The 20390-nt window shown below is 38.1% G+C and overlaps 2 protein-coding genes across 3 annotated transcripts in view; one reads left to right on the top strand and one right to left on the bottom strand.

The window, feature by feature from the left end:
- The window catches only part of LOC117292322 (adenylosuccinate lyase-like), a 32594-nt gene extending 27238 nt beyond the window's left edge, over positions 1-5356 (top strand). The window contains exon 10 of the mRNA XM_033774344.1: positions 1991-5356. Coding sequence (XP_033630235.1) covers positions 1991-2077 — 87 coding nt within the window. The 3' untranslated portion in view covers positions 2078-5356. The remainder of the gene's footprint in view (positions 1-1990) is intronic.
- LOC117292321 (probable cytosolic oligopeptidase A) lies at positions 3937-19380 on the bottom strand. Of its 2 annotated transcripts, none has more exons than XM_033774341.1 (18): positions 19191-19380; positions 17770-18068; positions 17099-17307; positions 16220-16380; positions 14956-15072; positions 14652-14828; positions 13871-14005; positions 12815-12922; positions 12378-12474; positions 11326-11392; positions 10526-10609; positions 9455-9573; positions 8725-8929; positions 8456-8531; positions 8257-8323; positions 7386-7466; positions 6482-6561; positions 3937-5856 (listed from the first exon to the last, which is right to left on the bottom strand). In XM_033774341.1, exons 1-18 carry the CDS (start codon positions 19235-19237, stop codon positions 5739-5741), a joined length of 2247 nt encoding a protein of 748 aa, XP_033630232.1. In that variant the 5' UTR covers positions 19238-19380; the 3' UTR covers positions 3937-5738. The 2 variants fall into 2 exon arrangements, with proteins under 2 accessions (XP_033630232.1, XP_033630233.1); XM_033774342.1 differs by having other exon boundaries at positions 17770-17948.
- Between the last annotated feature and the right edge of the window lie 1010 nt (positions 19381-20390).

Below are 20390 nucleotides of genomic sequence, written 5' to 3'. Positions count from 1 at the left end.
TCAATCCTTGTTTTCCCGAGACCAGTGATTTGAAACCAGAGAAGTATGAGGAGTAGTAAAACAGATTTAAGATAGTTTGACTCAGGAACTAGTTTGTCAACTTCCAGTACCTCAAGGAGCTAATACTGTTTGTCCAGCCTCAAACCATGTTATGTTTGTGTTGTAATGAGTAGGGTTTGAAGCTTTTCATGAAGGAATTACACGCGGTTGAGGTTTGCTTGATATCAATCTCTTTTGAGTATTAGTGGTTTCTCCTGAAGACAATCAGAGCACACTGATTGAAATATTGAACCACCACTACTAAAAATCTATTCATGCATTTATGGTGTCAGCACAAACCCTATTTGAGTGTAATGAGTGAATATTTGTAGTACAACTTTTCTTCTTAATTGTTGTTATCCCCCAGTCTGGTATTAGCAGTGCACAACAAAAAGTTCAGCAGTCATTTGGCTATGACTAGATGCACCATAACCAATTTTGTTGTTCCAATTTGGTTTCTAGTTTAAAATTAGTTTATAAAAAATCACATATAGGTGAATAATACATAACACTTAGTAGACAACCTTCTTTACATTCCTTCAAATATCTTTCAATTCTGCTGAGTATCGAGCGAATCTAGAGTGTGTGGAGTTAACCTTTTTTTCGACCAAGTGTTTTCTGCCGCATGCAATCTTACTAGCCCATGCTTACCCAAATACGCCACTGCACTAAATTCTTAGCTGCATGAAACCTATGGCAAATTTGGAGCCGATAAAAGAACGGATGAAAGAATGCGCAATCCAGAGTACAATTCTCCCGCCCTTCACTGACCGTCTATTTCCGATGCAAACTTCCTAAACGTCAAGGTGAGCAAAAAATTAATAATAATAATTATGCAGTTCATATATAAATAGCGCTTTATCACACTCGAGGGTGCTATAAAGCACTTAGTATTTCTTTTAAAAGGTATGCAGAGCTATGTCAGAATAATAAAACCTGTTTATTTATTCACATAGCACAGAGTAAGGGTTTATAGGTGCTGTTGCGCAATCTGCAGCCAACCATGCCAGAAAAAAAACTGGGGCAAACCCTTTTCCTTGACGATAATTGTACTGGGTTCTTTCACATCCATTACACATCACACATGACTTAAGGCTTTACTTTTCTGGCTAGTCGTTTCACTCCACTGCAGGAGGAAACCCTCTTCGCCAATTCTCCATCTCACTCTATCCTGCATTGTCTGTTGCCAAGCAATGCTCCCATACATATATGTACTTAATAGTTCATCTCTCCATCTTCTGTTTTGTCGCCCTCTTTTTGTGTCCAGTTTGTTGGAGTCCAGTTGGTCCTTTTGCACGCCCAAACTGTTGTTACACCTCCATCTCCACTTCTTTGATTGAATGATCTAATAATATCCTGCACTTAGGTCCTCATTGGGACTTAACCTTACGTGCTATTAAATAGATACATTTAAATAGATGTGAAGTTTGCAGTACCCGCTGCTAAAACATAGGATTTGAACTGCATCTTAGCTACCGGGCAATCTCGTTGGTCTAGTTGGTATGCACTGCTCTAGAATTGCAAAGGTCCTGGGTTCGAATCCCACCCGAGTAACTAACATGCCTGTGATACTTTTTCAGAGGACACGTAAACTACTGAGTATACAGTGCTAACACACATCTGTGTATGGGTAAACACAAGATTATATATTTTGTTATCATAGTGGTTGTTTTGATAAATTTTAATAGATATAAAAAAGTTTGCAGTACCCTCTGCTGAAACATAGGATTCTAACTGCATCTAGCTACGTACTGGGCAATCTACGGGGCAAGATTGTGGGTTCGAATCCAAACCGAATAATATGTCTGTGAATTTATTCACAGAACTCGGGGGAAGTACTGAGTATACAGTGCTAATAACACACACATCAGTGTATATCATGGGTAAAACCAAAATTATTATTCGATGTATTTTGTTAATATTGTATTTGTTTGGTGTCTCTTTGTGATAGGTGACACGTTTTCTGAATGAGGAAGTGAAGCCAGCTATCCAACCATTTGAAGGAAGCATGGAGGCTACCTCCAAACTTGCCCTTTAAAGACTCCAATCTGCAAATGGTGTATGGTGTAATATTTAAAGACAATCTCCAAGGTTAAATTTAGTTTTGTGTTCCACCCATTTTCCAATTGATAGAGTCCTTATTAAATTAGAGGAAAAAAACAAGTATCTAACCTCACAATAAAATGGTGTAAAATGACATTTATTTAAAACTTTTTTGGGGAAATTTTGAATCATGACATCATCAAACATCAATAACAAAATTGGTCAGTACATTTCAAAGAGGAATTTTTGACAAATTGCAAGTGTCTAACCTCATATTAAAATTATAAAAATGTCCCTTCAAGTGCAATTTAGTCACAATCAAAGAACGTTCGTTGACATCATAATTATTTCAAATAAGTGGTCTGTACTTTTTTGTACAGACCATAGTTCATCCCTAAATTTTGATGAAATTCAATCATAACTGCATTAAAATTTATTTTTTGACTGGAGCAGAAATTCCTATTTGGAATGTACAGATCCATTTGTTGTTATGTTCAATGATGTACAAATGTAATTTTTCAAATTTTGCTCTGAAACAGTATCAAGTAAATTGTAATTTTACACCATTCTAACGTGAGCAAGTTCGATCAGGGTACAATCGTCGACTAGTGGTTAGTTCGTGACGTACGAAGCGCATACGCGCTGAAATAAAAGTGCGAACGACTCTAGTCGTTTTCTAGCGACCTTATGTGAAAAAGATGACCGTGAACCATGAACACATAAAAAGTCCATACTCACTTCTTTTCAGCTATTTTAAGAATAACTGGTCCTCTCTGCCTGCAGCACACTGTGATATGACAAATGGCTATTGGTAACCAACGATGCGACCAACCTCGACCAGCCTCGAGTGGATGGTCGCGAATAGTCGACTAGACTGGTCCAACTATCGTTGACAAACGCGGGTTCGATCAGAGTTAGTCGAACTATGGTTAACTATGGTCGTTGATCGAACTTGCTCCTAGCGAGTTGTAATTTTTTCTCAAATATCTTAAGGACTCCAATTATGAGAAAATATTTACTTTGTGTGGTGTTTCTTTCTCCCTTTAAATTAAAAAAAATAAGTTTATCGCTTCACTGAAATTTATGTTTTTTGCTATTGGTTTTGTCAAGATATTAATTCCTACCCTGTGTCCCAGGCCAATTTAAACTGCTTTAATTTTTGGAACGAATTATGCCAGAGCCGATTCAAAGTCTATTTTCGTTAACAACTTTGAGCTTTGTGTGTTCCTTGACAACAGTGATTTGCTGAAGCTCATTTGGTACGTAGCGCTGTACATATCAGTATTCAAATGTAGAAACTTTAAGTACTTGGGTATTGACCCTTCCAGAAATGGAGTCTAAAGAGCTGACAGTGATTGACAATTTACAAGGAAATGTTTTACAGATTTTGTTTTCATTATTCAAATGAAGGAAAAAGTAATTGAGTGACTTATAATCGGCTGTTTAAATTTACATGGCAGTGCGATAAAGGGTCTAGACTTTTAATCACACGTCCAGTCCCGGCCACGACCCTGCCAGTTTTAAATGGCTGTCAAAAACCTACAATGCCGTATGACCTACATTAGCCTTAATTACACGGCCACGACCCTGTTGGTTTTAAACGAACGTCTGCTTAAAACTTTTCACAAGACGAGTCCCGGCCACAAACCTGCAAGTTTTAAACAATACCTACATGGCTGTGCGATAAGGGACCTAGTCTTTTTTTTCAGGCAAATAGTACATCAATTACCAAGTTCCGGCCATGACTGTAAACGGCCTTTAAGTTAAGACCTTGCCATCTGTACTCTTTCATTCCTTTAATTAAAACCATATTGGGTGCTCATAATGTTATTGAATAGTCAGACAGTAGAAGGGTTTAATATTTAGTTTGGTTTATTTTCAACTTAACACTCAACTGTTACCACTCCTGATAGTGTTGAAAAAGTAACTTGAGAGAAACATCACTCTTAAAAAATTGTCTCTGTTCCCACAAAGTGACCTTTATGTCAAAAAGGATAAATGGTTGTAATTTCTCACCAATTAATAATTTACTGTTAACATTTTCCGCAAGTTACACGACCTGACACATAAATTTGTCATTAAACTTATTAGCACAGCCAATGTATAACTAGACTTGTCACGCTTCAAAATGATGTACAACGCTCTGGCACGGTGCCAAAGTCACAAGGTATTGCGTTTTCACTAATTGACTTGTACATGTACAGGTACATGTGTGTATGTCACATTTCATCTCAATTGCATTTTGACAAAGTGAGCTATCTCAGTTTTCGTTTTGTTTGTTTGTACTCAGCCCCTTGGGCACTTTAATTTGTTTTTCATTAAGTATTGTACAAACATGTATGTGTTTAGGAATAAATTACTCATTCAACTAAATGCAAGAATAAAAACCTTGACAGTTCTGTGTGACTGAAGAAGTCAGCCTAATGTTTGTCTGAAAAATACAAATCAAAAAGTAGTACACAGTCTCTGAAGAAGAAAAAAAAGTTATAAAAAATGCAACCGAGAATTTCTCCAATTTCAAAATGTTTGGCTGTGGAGCATCTAGATTACTTTGTGGGGAAGACAAACAAATGTATCATATAAAAATAAAAACTTAAATGTAATTATAAAATCGTAGATCCTTGTCATTTAATTGGTCGGACAGGCATCAAATGTCATGCTTTATTTTGCTGTGTATTTACTGCCACGAGTGCATGACACTCCAAAATTTAATTTTAGGAGTCCTATATTGAGAAATATAGGTTCCTTTCCAAAATAATCATTCCTGCCCGTTCATACCATTGAAACAAGGTCGTTGCCAATGGACAAGGTTGAGCTCTATACCGAGTCATCCATGGATTTTTTTTTCTTTTTGAATTTTTCGAATCGATGAGTTTCCGTTTTTGTTTTGCTTTATTATGAACAAAATATGAATGACAAGGATCTATATGTTTTATATAAAACAAGCATTGATTGCAATTTTTAATGATATAATCATTGAATCAATTTTTTGGAAGGATGAGTTTCCGTTTTTGTTTTATTGTGAACAAAATATGAATGACAAGGATCTATATGTGTTTTATATAAACAAGCATTGATTGCAATTTTGAATAAATAATCATTGGGTGAAATTTTGCCTTCCCAATTCACAAGGAGCTGCGACATTGCACTCCAATGTATCCAATATTTGTATAACATAACGATTAGGCCTATAAATGATCATTCAATGGAACTGCTGTAAACAAAACCTTCCATTTCAATTTATTGAATAAACAGTAAAGAATAAAGAAACATTTTTACAGATTCATGAATTAGTGGTGTACTGTTACAACTTTATTCGCAGTCTGTACTGTCCTGAAACATGACTTCATTAGAGACTGTTGTGAAATTAAATAAATAGCTCATAGCCTAGGTTTTTGTCTCTGCAACATCAATTTGGGACATAGTTCAATTCACTTGCGTTTTTCCCCAATCACAGCACTTTTGGCCGTGGGGCATAGGGATAATTCTGTAAGCATTACTGCACATGGATGTTTGCGCATTACTTTGCATTTAACTGAAAACTTAACGCAGTACACAGTTCCCTTAAAGGCAGGGTTATACTTTTGGTAATTGTCAAAGAGCAGTACCCTCACTTGGTGTATCCCAACTACATGTATGTGCATCTTTGTATCTTTTCATATGAGTCCATACATCCTGAGCAGAGGTTCATGTGAGGGGTCGCGACCTCTGAATTTTTTGAAGACCTGCTGTGGGTGGGTGCCACCACCGAGGGCCAATACTGTATCTCGAAATCTGTAAAAAAAAATTAAAGGAAGCGTATAACATTACAGAAAAGCTAGAGGCTAGAATAAAACATCCTTTTCATCTGACAACTCACACCTGTTATCCCCATGTAATTCCCTTTCATAACTGGACTTTGTTGGATCATCCACAAAAATGAGAAAAATAGATCAACTTGAGCTGATGGTACATGTATCGATTATCTTTATAGATTAGTTCCCTGTATACATTGTAATGATTATAAACTGATTTTCATACAAAAACAGGGGGCCCAGACTATTTTTCCAGGCAGCCTCACTGTGGTCCATGTTTGTTTTGATAGGGCCTATCGTTTTACAAAGTGACAATTCTGTGAAAAGTCATCATATTTTGCAATCGTTTGTTTGGATTTTTTTACAAGTATTAGTTTACTCGATGCTGTTAACATTTTCACATAGTTTCAGGACCTACAATGTTCATGTATTACATAATAGCTCATAATAACACTTGCTAGCAAAACTGATCAGTCATATTTTGTTTGTATTTGCAAGGTGCCAAATAAAAAGTTGCCAAAAAAGGCATATTTTTACTTGAGCATTTTACAAAAAGACATGGCAGTTAATCTATCATAAAAAGACTATGGTTAGCTATGAATTACCTTTTGCCAACTTGCGCAACACTTTCCCTGTCGTCTAAACCAACTTCTTCAAATGCACTAAAAGTGTCAGCGGCCATCACCTGAGAGCAATGGGGTTACATACCAACAGTTAAAAACAAGCTGGGTTTATAATAATAATGAGACTTAAGTTCATAATGTTTCAGTAGACATCTTTTTAAAGAAACTCTCATCGGAATGCTAGAAAAGGAAAATGTTCTTGATTCACTTATTTTACTGTAAATATACATGACAGTTGTGTCCTTGAGCAAGACATTCAAACATTTGCTTTGTCTTTCAGATTGAGGTCTAAAGCCACAGGTCCAGTTTGTTGTGTAATGCAGGTAAATGAACTTGGTACACTTATCGTAAAAGAGAAGGGGGTTTGCCTCATTGTGTCCGGCATAGTTGGCTGCCGATTACGTAGCTTGACCTTGCAACACTTACAAGGTGCTACATACATGTAATTTTTTTTGTAGATAGGTCCCATTAAACATAGCTCTGCATGTATCGTCCAAACAATGAGTGCTTTGAGATATGCCCATCGGGCGTTGATGTAGGGCTGTTAGACCTGCAACACTTTCTGTGTTTCACTTTCTCAAACTGAGCTTTGCATACCTGTAGTAAAAGTAATGGGTGATTTGAGACGCCTGTTGAGTGTAGAAGGACTATACAAGAATTGCGTATTATTATTACCTTGTACCACAAAGGTAATTTGTAAGGTAATGTGATGGGATGTACATGTAACCAACACAGTGCATTATAAATTAGGCTGGTACCCTGCCACTACATACAATAGTTTAAAAATTGGGCCAAATTAATCGGCCTGAAACAATGCTGGTATTGGAAGCAACAATGATAGTGTCCAGGAAATCTGCAGAATTAGGAGTTTAGTCTGGTGCCTTACCTCTGCCCATTTGTACGAGTAGTATCCAGCTGCATAGGCTGATGCAAAGATATGCTGGAATGAACAAGGGAACCTGTCCTCCTGTACAAAAGAAGTAAAAAGGTACATTACACAAGGATGTATAATTCATTTAAATTCAGTTTGTGGTAGCAACGTTATCTACTTTGCTCAATTTTTGTGCGACTTTCAATTGTAAACCCTTTGGAAAAATTGGAAATTCTTTTATTAAATAGCCTGAAAACTCTATAAACCCTGCACTATTAAACAAGTACATGTAGGTTATCCCTTGTACTAAAAACAATTTTCCTACTTTTTTCCTGTGTAGATTCGCTCTTTGAGAACTCGTCTTGCTATTTCTTTTACTGCAATGGAAGTAATTCTTTTACTGCCATGTCTTCACTTTTCACCTGTTTGACCCTGGTTCGAATCCCACTGGGCTCCCACTGGGTGCCCACTGGGTGCCCACTGGGTGCCAACTGTCTCTCAGTGAGTGTTTGCTAAACTTCATAAGCAGTGAACCTTCAGCAAAGAAGTTCTGAAATATGGTGGAGGTTTTTGTATTTCAATATGGCGCTGACTTAGCTGCTGCCGTGATGATGCTCTGATTTCCTCCCTGTTTTTGTGTGTGTTGGTGTTTCTCAGATTGGCATAATATTTTAACTCCGCCACATAAAGACTTCCTGCCTCAGCATGTGACTTTTCTTGAGTGACTGGTTTAATCTCACCTTTTCACTTAATGAAACCACTTGTGTCGTGCTTATTTGTTTTCCTTAATTTTTCTCGAGTCTTCTTAAACCACTGTAATCTTAATGAAATAGCGGTATGCAAATGCATTTTGTATTGTATTGTATTGTATTGTATTGACTTTTACCTGCAGTGGTTTCATGATTGTGTACTCATCGGCCGCCCTTTTCATCACATCCAACCAATGGTCAGAACTGGATAAAAATCAAAGATAAACAAAACAAATATCAAATTTTAAGTCTGTCATTATGTAGCGGTGTTGCAGGTCTCAGGACAGCTCTTGACTGTTAAATATTCAAGCAAAGATCTATTTGTCTGTATCTAACCTTGTGTGTAGATCGATATCCATTGCAGAGAAGTATAGCTGCCTCAACATGGCGGATCCTGCCATGTACTTACGAGCTGTACAGTAAAAAGATAAAACAAAACGGTGATGATATTGGATGTCAAGTCAGTGAAGGAAGATTGGTGTGTTCTGGCTGAAGTAATGCGTTACTATAGTGTTGCCGCTCTATTATTCCCCAAGTAAAACATGTCAAAAGCAAGAGTGTCTTTATTCCAGATGGCTAAACAGCTGTTTGAAGTAAACAATTACCTTTAACTAGCTGGTTAAACAGAGTTCCTGGTAGTGGCTGCCCGGTCTCATAATGCCCACTGACCGTCTTGACAGTACCCGCATCATACATCCAATTCTCCATAAACTGAGACGGCAACTCCACTGCATCCCACTCCACATTGTTAATTCCCGCCGCTCCGGCGTAAGGGACTGTAGTAAGCATGTGCTGCAGTCCATGACCGAACTATTCAAACGAGAGTAGTGTTTTTGAAGGTGTAAATTTGGTCTAAACAAGGTTTGGAGGGCATAGGTTTGGTCCCATATGTTTTGTATCACATGTAAAAGAACCCAGTGCACTTATCGAAAAGAGAAGGGGTTCGCCCGGTGTTCCTGGTCTGATCGGCGGCATAATGCGCCACAGCACCTTGTAAAACATTACATGGTGCTATCATGATCAGGTCTCATAATTCAAACTTAGTCCCACAACTTGCAGGAAATACTGTATGTTACAGCACCAGGAGCGTCATTGAGTGACGGACATGTGCTCCATATAAGAAGCCACAATTGTTATTACTATTTTAATATAGTAGCCCACAAGCAGCTTGAAATGAGTGATGATACAGTTTGGCCCTATTTCCAGTTAACCAACAGTCAGACCCCCATCAGGGTTTTCCTCCCACATCTGAACATTTCTTCGAGTTTCCTATCCATCCTGTTATTGTCGCTACTTGTGCTGTTGGATGTGTAAAAATAAAATAACAAATTGTACCTCGTGGAATAATGTTTCGACCTCGCGGAATGTCATCAGTGATGGTTTGTCCTTTATGGGCGGGGTTTGGTTACAGATGAGATAAGCAACTGGTTTATGATTCAGAAGCTCACTTTTTCCTATAAAAGAAAAAACCCCAGACAAAAGCAGAAGTTAGTAAACAAACTATTTACAGAACTAAACAAAACTGTCTATTAAAGGCCGTGGACACTATTGGTAATTACTCAAAATATTTTTTAGCATAAAACCTTTCCTGGTGAGGAGTAATGGGGAGAGGTTGATGGTATAAAACATTGTGAGAAACGGCTCCCTCTGAAGTGCCATAGTTTTGGAGAAAGAAGTAATTTTCCACGAATTTGATTTCAAGACCTCAGATTTAGAACTTGAGGTCTCGAAATCAACCATCTAAACGCACAAAACTTCGTGTGATATGGGTGTTTTTTTCTTTCATTATTATCTCGCAAGTTGGATGACCGATTGAGCTCAATTTTCACAGGTTTGTTATTTTATGCATATGTTGAGATACACCAACTGTGAAGGCTAGTCTTTGACAATTACCAATAGTGTCTACTGCCTTTAACCCTACAAGTACCCCGATATAGTGAACTTCATTATGCCCCAAATCTTAATAGTAATACTAGGTTCTTTTATAGCCTTTTTCATCACAGTCCTAAAGGGGCGTATCAAAGCGGATAGTATTTTTTCTGCAAGGTATTGAGAGCAACATTTTAAAAGAGATCTGTTCCTTTAAAGCATCATGTAACCATTTACAAGATGCTGTGGTGCAATTATGCTGCTGATCAAGCCAGGAACACCTGGGAGAGCCCCTTCTATTTTCAAAAAGTGCACTTTCTTATTGCATCTCTTTGCATCTGTGTAGTTTCTAACACAATGGATAAACCACATGAATAATTATCCAATAATTATCCAATAATTATCCAATAATTTTGGATATTTCACAGTCTCCCTTCCAGGGGTAAAAGTCAAGCTAGGCATTCTAGAAATTTACAAAAACGGCAGGCGAGATTGTACACCAATGGGAATGAGGTTGTCTTTGACCTAAGATTTCACCTAAACATGTACTCATCCAAGCTCCACCTCTCTTCTCTGCTGGTCTTGTGTAAGGATCCAAAAAGAATGAAGCCATGTGCTCGTCTGGATAGGAGAAAACAGTTGGCTAGTAATGCACTTATTGTCTTTGGACTTATCATACTTTTTGGGGGACTTTTACTAGTTACCAGATTAGGGGTTTGTTTTGGGAACATTCTTTGGATGTCAGAGGAATGTGGATTGGACCGACCTGTGCTTGTCTGGATGGAAGGAAAATATGACTAGTAATGCGCTGATTGCCTTTGGATTTATTTTCCTTTTCTTGTCCTTGCCTTGTTTAGCAAGTTTGGTTGTTGTTTCTTGGTGACCTTGTTGGGAAAAACTTTGAATCTTAAAGTAACTTTGATTAGACTTATGTGTGTATTATATTAGTTGTTATATATGCCTTTGTGCTGGATGGATATGCAGACTGGATCCTCATGCCTTTTCATAGTTTCATAGCACTACGTAAATAGGGCACCACTGTACTTTTTGCACAACAATATCTCGTATATTTGACACTTGTGGTGGCTGGTAAATCATATACACATGTATGGTAAACTTTGACTACATGTACATTTTTTTTTTTTCATTTCTTGTTAGTTTCGTAACATTTTGATGATTGTTTTATATAAAAAACACCTAAAAAAAGATTGTCTATGATTTTACACTGCTTAATTATGTAAACAGAAAACCAGTAAGCACCTTTAAGGACTTATATAGCTAAATGGCAGGAATTGGAGTAGCTATGATTAGCATAGAATTTATATTTATCTTATTACCATTCTCATTTAGTATGTTGAAAAATCGGACATCCTCATGCCATGTCTCCACAGTATTGTCAGCAGGCTGAAAAGGAAAGAGAGGAACATTGAATGACTTTTATAAAAACGACCAAATAAAATCGAAAAGAATTGTCCCAGATATATGATGATTGATTGATGAATTGATAATACATGTAGAGAACATGTTAAAAGCATTTGGTTTTAGGTCTTTGTTGTTGACTGAGGCAAGAACATTTTATCCAGAGTGTTGTTTTACAAAAACTTGGCACCACAGAGAGACAAGGTACCCTTGGTTTGTGCAAAGGTTTAGGGGTTGGATTTATTGCCGACAGAAAGTCTGAAACTAAGAAAGCTAAGAAGTATTTTGAAATCATGAGATTTCCAGCTTTTGGTAACTTCTGCATGTTCTGGAGTTAAATATTTGAAGGGGCTTTTGGGAACAGTATCCTCAGTCCTAGAGAAGTAGATCAAAGAGTCTTGGATGACGCTTGCAAGGTTGTACTGTGACCCTGTCAATTTAGGTGTGATTCTTGGCTACACGTCAGTTAGTGGTTGTCTGGCTTCTGATCCAAAAAATATATTGACAAAGTAGGGAGACCGCCAATATAGGGCTAAAATCACGGCCAAAATGGGCCACCCTTTCCTAACGTTGTATACAACAATTCCCTGTGCCATTCCCATTCACATTCAAAACATTTGTCCCCCGCCCCCCACTCAATGTTGACTGTAACTCAGGACACAATCGGCAATTGGAACCAACATTGAAAGGGGGCAGGGGGGCCCAATGAGATATGGCCGGGATTGTAGATACATGTTGCTCAGTGGGTTGAGCACCATCACGTTATTGGAGTACATTGATTCAAATCCTGCTCTAGTAAATTTGTCTTTGTTCAACCCTAAATCATTTAAAATTTAACTCATCCCTTGTGGTTTGTTTTTAAATATCTGAAGGAAAAAATTGCTATTTTCTTTTAACCAGGCAAACAAAGTTAAATTTCAGATAAAGTGTGAAGTGTATTTTATGGGTAGTTAAATTGTATGATGCTCACCTTGATTCGAACATTGAATAGGAAAGACGTCAGATTGAACATTCCTTCAAGGACACGAGGCAGTGGAAAATAAGGTCTTAGGTCCTCATCATTGAACCTAGAGAAATTAGAGAAAAAAGTGGGTTTTTTTAACAGTCATGACAGTGGTGGAGATTCATGAAAACGGTGAATTTGTGCAGCTTCAATACATTTAGTGTATGCTCAATTTTTGTGCGACTTTCAATTGTAAACCCTTTGGAAAAATCAGAAATTCTTTTATAAATAGCCTGAAAACTCTATAAACCCTGCACTATTAAACAAGTACATGTAGGTTATCCCTTGTACTAAAAACAATTTTCCTACTTTTTTCCTAGGACCAAACATTATGCCTGATTATGGGTCAAGGCTATTTTCGGAGATAAGGTGTTTGCACCAACAAGGGCGTTTAACATACTTACTTGAAGAGATGTTCTCTTTGTCGTTCACTCCAGAAGCCTACATCCCAGAGTTGTAGACTTCCATTGAAGCCCTGAGAAGAGGCAAAATCTTGTAGTTGCTTCAGATCCCTGCCAAAATAAATTAAGATATATTTTTGTCCCAAAGTTATTAACAGTTTTTATATATTGTAAGAGACCCCCTTTCTCTTTAAAATAAGTGCACTGGGTTCTTTTACATGCAATGATGGGTACATGTCTTGCTTAAAGGCACTGGACAAGTTTAATAATTTTCAAAGACCAGTATTCTCACTTGGTGTATCCCATATTTGGTGTATGTAGACAATAACAAATCTGTGAAAATTTAGACTCAATTTGTCATCGAAGTTGCAAGAAAATAATGAAAGAAAAAACACCCTTGTTCCACAAACTTTTGTGCTTTCAGATGCCTTATAAAAGGCTTCAGGCCCGAAGTCTTTTTATTATTTTAGTGAGAAATTACCTCCGTCTCAAAAAATACATTACTTCAGAGGGGGCCGTTTCTCACAATGTTTCATACTATCAACAGCTCTCCATTGCTCGTTTATGCTAACAATTATTTTGAGTAAAAATTACCAATAGTGTCACGACAGGGACTCGAACCCACACTCTGCTGATCACAAACACCAGAGCTTCAGTCTAGTGTTCTTATTCACTCATGGTGAGTAGATAACAGTTACTTACAGTAACGAGATAATCGTTAGACCCCATTCAGTTTTTGTGAACTGTATTGAATTGTCTATGGAACAACCGTACTCTTGAACATTTCTTTTGTTTTTGCAAATTTTGAATTTTTGTATTTCATCAGAAGATTTTACTGTGTAATAATCTCTAAAGAAGAGGGGATGTTACATTCTCATATAAATATAAATAGTGCCCTCTTTTGTCAACTAACTTACTTCACCAACATGGCTGTCTAGCAGAAATATAAGCTAAGTTTCACAGCACATAAAAGTCAAGTCACACACACACACCGTAGTCTTTTGTTCAGCAGCTTCCCCTACAGACTAGGGAAACCTTGATTCCAGTCCCAAGACTTACCTTTGAGCTGCCTCTTTGCTCTTGTCCCTCAGTCCGTGGATGAGTGACCAGACGTTGTCCACATTCTTAGCCATCTTAGAAGAGAGTGACAATGCAGCATAGTTGGGATAACCTAGAATCTCAGCCTTCTCTTGCCTGGAAAAATAAATATATATATATATATTTATTATTATTTTTTTTTTTGCATCAGTAATTCAAAGTTATTAGGTAGGATTGGTAGAACTAACAAAATATTTGCAGAAGTATTTTTTTCTTTTGTGTGATCAAGCATACACAAAATGGGAAACCTGTGAGTATTTTGGCTCTATCCCTTCTGAAAACTTTAAATGAGATATGGATCACAAAAGGAAGGTGCAGAGACACGACAGGTGAAATCAGATTATGAAGTTATTAAAAACACTTGGCAAACAGGAACACGCTTGAGAGAAATTGGAAGACTGCAAAAGTCTCTTTACATCTTTCCATCAACGGTGGAGTAAAGCAGGTAAAATTTATTGAAACTTACACGAATGTGTCAAGAAATAGTACAAGAGCACAGTCAGGTCTGGAGTATTGTCTTTGGGAGGGCAAGCCATTATCATTTTGAAAAGGGCACTTAAGTGAAAACATTTGAAGGGGCAGTCCGGACAAGTCCGGGTCACAGCTCTGACCTTTAGGTCATGGCCTTTAAGATCACTGTGTATTTCCAGTCATGCACAGTGTACATGCTCAAAAATTGAACTTGAAGGTTATTTACAATAAATTTCCAATAAATTATTATGATTGCCTTTTCTTAGAGTACCTTAGAGTCCTGATCTCCTGGATGATTGGGCCATTATCTTGGACTCCTTGCGAGGCTCTAGTGAGGTAAGTCTTATACAGAGTCTCTCTCAGCTCGCGTTGGGTGCTATGCTTCATGAAGGGCTCATAGCATGGAAGGTCTAAGGTCAACTTCCATGGTCCATTGTCCACATCGGGACTGGAAAGTCAATGAGATTAAAACCGTTTAGTGCACATAGGATTGGTCCCTCCAGCGGTTAGGTGTCCGGTGGGTACAATTGAACTCAAAACATGGTCTTTAACTAAAAGAAAATAACTTTACTTACTTGTCAGGGTTGGCACTCGAGGCCATCAGCTGGAGGATTGACTTTGGTAGACCCTCTACATCCCTCTGGTCTGTCAACTCAAGACTGAAGGCCTTTGTAGCATCCAAAACATTATTGCTGCAAAACAATATAATAATAATAGTAATAATGCAGCATATATAAAGCGCACTAAATCTGTAGAACATTCAAAGGCGCTGGTCAAAGAACAAGAAGAAAATTTCACTCTAAATCTGCAAAGGCTAATCTGAAGAGATGGGTTTTGAGAGAATGTTGGAATCGAGAGATGTCATGTGTGTCCTTGAGATGTTGAGGCAGAGAGTTCCAGAGGCGTGGTGAAATGTTACTGAATGCCCTGTCCCCATAGCTGGATAAACGGTTCAGAGGAACATAGAGCATGCTGGCCGATGACCTCAGACCCGGCCTGACACTACGAGGCTGAATCATGTTCTGTATGTAGGTAGGGGATAGTCCATGGAGAGCCTTGAATGTCAGAAGGATGATATTGTATTGGATTCTGGAATGAATATGCTAGGTAAAACACCTGGGAAAAAATTGTCAGGCAACTTGGAGGCAACCTCACGTAATGTATGCAAAGGAGGCATTCTTCTAGCTATCTCACTATCACAAAAAGATCATAACAAACCTGAAATGTGAATGAAGTTTCTTATATATCGGAGATTGCCTGTAGCTGGTTGCCTCCTGTGGTACGGCCTTTAAGAATGCTTCGATTTGACTTTCCATTTGGGTTAAGTCTTTTGTGTCACAGGGGTTAGGTTCACTTTTAATATTGTCATGTTGACTGATTCCAATGTTTTGGTCTTCTTTCTTCAATCTGTCAGTCTGTTTTTGGTTTTAATGTGATAATCAATGAAAGCTCAGTGCTCCCTATCCCCACTGATTTCTGCCAAAAAAATTGCATACAAACTGCTCAGGAATTCCTTTACCGATATTTGGTTTACAATTGTGTGACATTCTCCTATGAAGACAATGAGAGAACTGATCGAAACGTGGAGCTGTCAAACCACCGGTTCTTTTCACCACTACTTAAACGCTATTTATGCACTAGTGTCACCTTAACCCTTACTTTATTGTGTATGTAATGAGTGAATATTTGTAGCACAACTTTTTTTCTGAAGAGATATTATTATACTACATGGTTTTACTGCAATGTATGTACAATGAGCGTGTATTTCTTTGTAAGATTTGTTTACATATGTTACCGAATGTATACAATATTTTACAAGAAAATCTGAAATGCTCAAACCTGAACTGAGTTGCAATAGATGCTAATCTCAATCTAATCTCATTGAAGCGTTCCTTGGTGGTGCCAGTCAGTTCTACACCTCCAAGCTTAGCTTGTCGTAATGCAGAATCAACTAATCTCTCTTGTACACCATCCAGCCTAGCACCAGACATTTTGAGCTTCTACATGTTTCAAAGAAAAGAGAAGTCAAAATTATTCTAAGGGAAAATCTTTTCTTAGTTCTTGTTGGTGTCCTCAAGCAGTAAGAAAGTTTGTAAGGGCAGCAAAGTGTCTCTAAAATGTTGAAATTTGTGAGTTTGATTAATCACCTTTAAAGGGTCTATTGATTTGTTTTTAACCACTTCTCAATGGTATAAAAAAATCATTATTGTGCCTCTCCTCTGTACTACCAGAACTACCAAATAATCCTGTCGTTGAAAGTTTCATTGTTTTAATGAAACATAGACTTTACAAATTAAGAGAACAAAAGTTCTAAAAAATGCACTTGGATTTTTTTTTTCTCTTTTTGACTGGCCATCGGCCATGGTAAGATGGAATCTCGGTCTTGCCTCCCATATGCCGAACACAATGAAAAACAATGGTGGCAGCAACCCTTGTTTGTACAACAAAAGAACAAAGGTCTGGTGAGTGCATGCGCTTGCTACTATACAATGGAATTTTCTGGGGGGGGGGGTAATTGTTGGGTCAACTGATACGAATGACAAAAGAAAAAAAGGGACCACCCAAAAAAAACCGTTCCAAGACAGAATTAAATATCCATCGTTAAATTAGATTGGTAGTTCTTCTCAGATCCATCATTCACTCATCTAACTACATGGTGTCACTACAATGACAATTATCTTAAATTTATTGAGTTGAATAAATTTGAATCATAAACACCTTAACGGCAGTATAGATCGGTTTGCTCTGCGACAGCCTACTGGTTGTCTTGATGACCACTGGTTGAACCTCCTGGAATGCATCCCTGAGCTTCTGGCTATTCTTAACACTGTTAAGATGAACGACAACCCCCCAACCGTAGTCCAGTGGAGCCTCAAGTCTCTCTAGTGGGTCTGATACTTCTGACCAAGATACGCCATCTCCAAGTCCTACGGAAAACAAAAGTATCTACATGTATACAGTACATGTTTAAGGGATTTGAGGCATTGCATGGTGAGGTATCAACTTATATTTGGTTTGCATTAACACAATGTGTGTATCGTCCTGCTGGGTAGATTATGGTCTTTTGAAAAGTCTCCTGAATTCAGAAAAATCGACTCCGCAGTAGTTACTAGTAGAATAACAGCAAGACGAGTTCTCAAAAGAGTATCGTCTACCCAGCAATTATATTCACACATGATGTTACCGCAAACCAAGCTGATGTGCATTCGTTTTTGCTTTGCCATTTTTTTTTATGCAAGTCCGCCCCCAAAAAGGCTTAAAGCCAATCTTGGTATGGGGCTACAAGTAGAAACATTATTTAATGTAAAAAGAACTCCGGGAGCTGAATGTAGGAATTGATATTCCTCTCAAATTAGTCAAGATGGTTTTGATGAAGCAAAGTGATTTACCGTCAAACTTTGTTTCTAAAACCTCCAGTCCTGCCTCGAAATCCTTTGCAAGTTTGGTGATCCCTGGTTTGACCTGATCTACATCAATTGACTGGAACTGGGGAAGTCCCTCGTCGTGTCGTAGTAGGGGATTCCCCTTCTTGGTCTCTGCAGCTGTAGAGCAGCGGGCGGAGGCATACCTGGAGATGAAGAGATCAAAGACACTTGATGAGGCAGGGCATGATGATTGAGGGATTGAGGAGGATGCAGAGTCTTGGAGGAGTATTAAGATGATGAGAAGATGGAGACTGGAATTAAACCTGTGAAGAGAAGAGATTATTAAATCTCAAATTATAAGATCTGTCTACATCTTGGTTGGATACATCTTTCTTAATCGTAATGTGCTTTGGTTAGCATCAACATCATCAGTGAGTTTTGAGACAATCCAAAACAACTCTAGACATCAAGTTTCAAATGATCGGACATGGGGTTTGAATGGAACACACCCTTCATTAGGTATGTATTTTTGGGTCATCAAGGAGCTAGAGCTACAAAGATGAGGGAATCATTCAATGCAAGATTTGTGACAGGGTAAACATTTTAAACATGTTCACAATATATTCGCAAAGCTTTACCCTGTTCACCATTTGCTTTCAACCTTACCAATGAACTGTAACCTGAAAAAGTTGCCTTGGGTTATGATATAGCTCTTGAATACTCGGGCGATTATTTATTGTGATTAATTAAATAGATCAGGTCAAGCCTGTGTATGCTTCAATTTTGAAAGGAAAGGGAAAAGTTTCTGTATGGCGCCACCACTTTTTCATTGGATATGAAATAATTTATTATCTAAAAAATTCTAATTCTAATTTACCTTAATCAATGAGATACCCTTTTTTGTAAAAATGAGTGAAAAAGTGGTGGCGCCATACGGAAAGTTATCTGGCGAGGAAATCGTACATTTCTACAGGCCTGGCTGGAGAGCCAGCATTTCAAAATTCAAGGGCAATATGAATGATTCTTGAAGTTGAACATGTTGAATTTTAATTTTATGGTTGAATTGAATGATATACATGTATCTCGGGAAATGCAGACAATCGCCTTCGTAGTTCTTTGTTTGGATTAAGTGAAGTGTATCACTCAGGCCTGTGTTTACTGTGTTTCTGAATTTTACTTTTTGTGGGTCTCGGTTTGAGTTCTATCTACCCCACTTTGCCTTGAAGCAGACTGTATTGCTGTGCAATGCTGTGTCACAAACACAGTCGTGCCCGTACACACACGACACACAAAACAGGCGATGGGTGGGATGGCCCGACGAAAGATGCAGAAATCAACACTGGTTTTAACTATTTTTGGGAGTCTCAGAAACCATGTGTGCATGCACACGTGTGACTTTATACATAATGGTTGCCATAACATCATGATAAACAACATCAACATACCATCTTAGCGAAGACTTTCGCCCAACTAATCGAAGAACTCCACGCATTATTGCCAATCACATGTGCGGTCATCAGATGATGTTGTTTATGGAAGAGCGCCCTCAAGTGTCGTAGATCAGAAACAATAATGGTTTAGCCCATAGAAATAGAACCCGGAGAACGCTGAACTCGACCACTCTATGTCGTCTGTGTGGACGCGGCGTATCAATACCGCGCAATACGCGCGTATGGCAAAATTATCATCGTGTGACACGCGCGTATGGCAAAATGTCAGCGCACATAGACCATTTCTAGTGTTTTCATTGGTCAATGATGATGTCATTGTATGGCAAAATCATAGAGATATAAGAACTAGAGGGCGCACTGGCCTATATACGCACTCAGGCATGCGTGCAGGCGGCCATTTTCTAAGGTGACAAAATTGGCATCTCACAGCGTGTGTTTGTGCGGCCATTTTGTAAGTTTAACAAACAGCATCGCGTGAGCGTTCAATAAATAAAACTCAAACGTGTATTTCATATTCAACGCGCGTGCACAATGACGCGCTTGTCATCTTGCGTTCCCGTGGCGTTTAATTTGTGCACGAAGCATCACTCGTACGCCCTCTAGTTCTTATATATAACTATAATATGGGCAAAATTGTATGGCAAAATATTTTGCCATACACGCGTTACGAAAATGGCGTGTGCGCATCCATAAAAATGGTCTCATAACGAAACCGCACTCACAATGAGACACTCAGCGTTCTCCGGGTTCTATTTCTATGGTTTAGCCTGAACATTGTAAGCTGCAACTTGATAAAAAATTGTCCTGAACTATAAACTGTATTGAAAAAAAAAATCGGGCAATACGTACAAAACAAACTACATAGAACGGGAACAAAGCACCCAAGGGCTAGGGTTTACTTAGTGCTCTACATAATTAGAGCAAATAATTATTGGAAATAGAGGGTAACATCCCCAGCCCCCCCCCCCCCCCATGAAAAGTGCTATGTCCCAACATTCATTCGGGAAATGTTCCTCCGCCTGCTAGATTTTACTGTTGATTTTACTTTTTTTCCCGCCATTTAATGTGGGAATCAGCAATCATAGTAATTATTTGACAGAAATGTATTTTTTGGGGTGGAAAAATAGCTTTGAAAAAAACATTTAAAAAAACCCAATTAGGAACTTGATGATCTCGGCGTAGTTAACTGTTCGT

This window comes from Asterias rubens, chromosome 7 (genome assembly GCF_902459465.1).
Source record: "Asterias rubens chromosome 7, eAstRub1.3, whole genome shotgun sequence".
Taxonomy (NCBI): domain Eukaryota; kingdom Metazoa; phylum Echinodermata; class Asteroidea; order Forcipulatida; family Asteriidae; genus Asterias; species Asterias rubens.
This window is presented reverse-complemented; position numbering and strand designations above follow the sequence as displayed.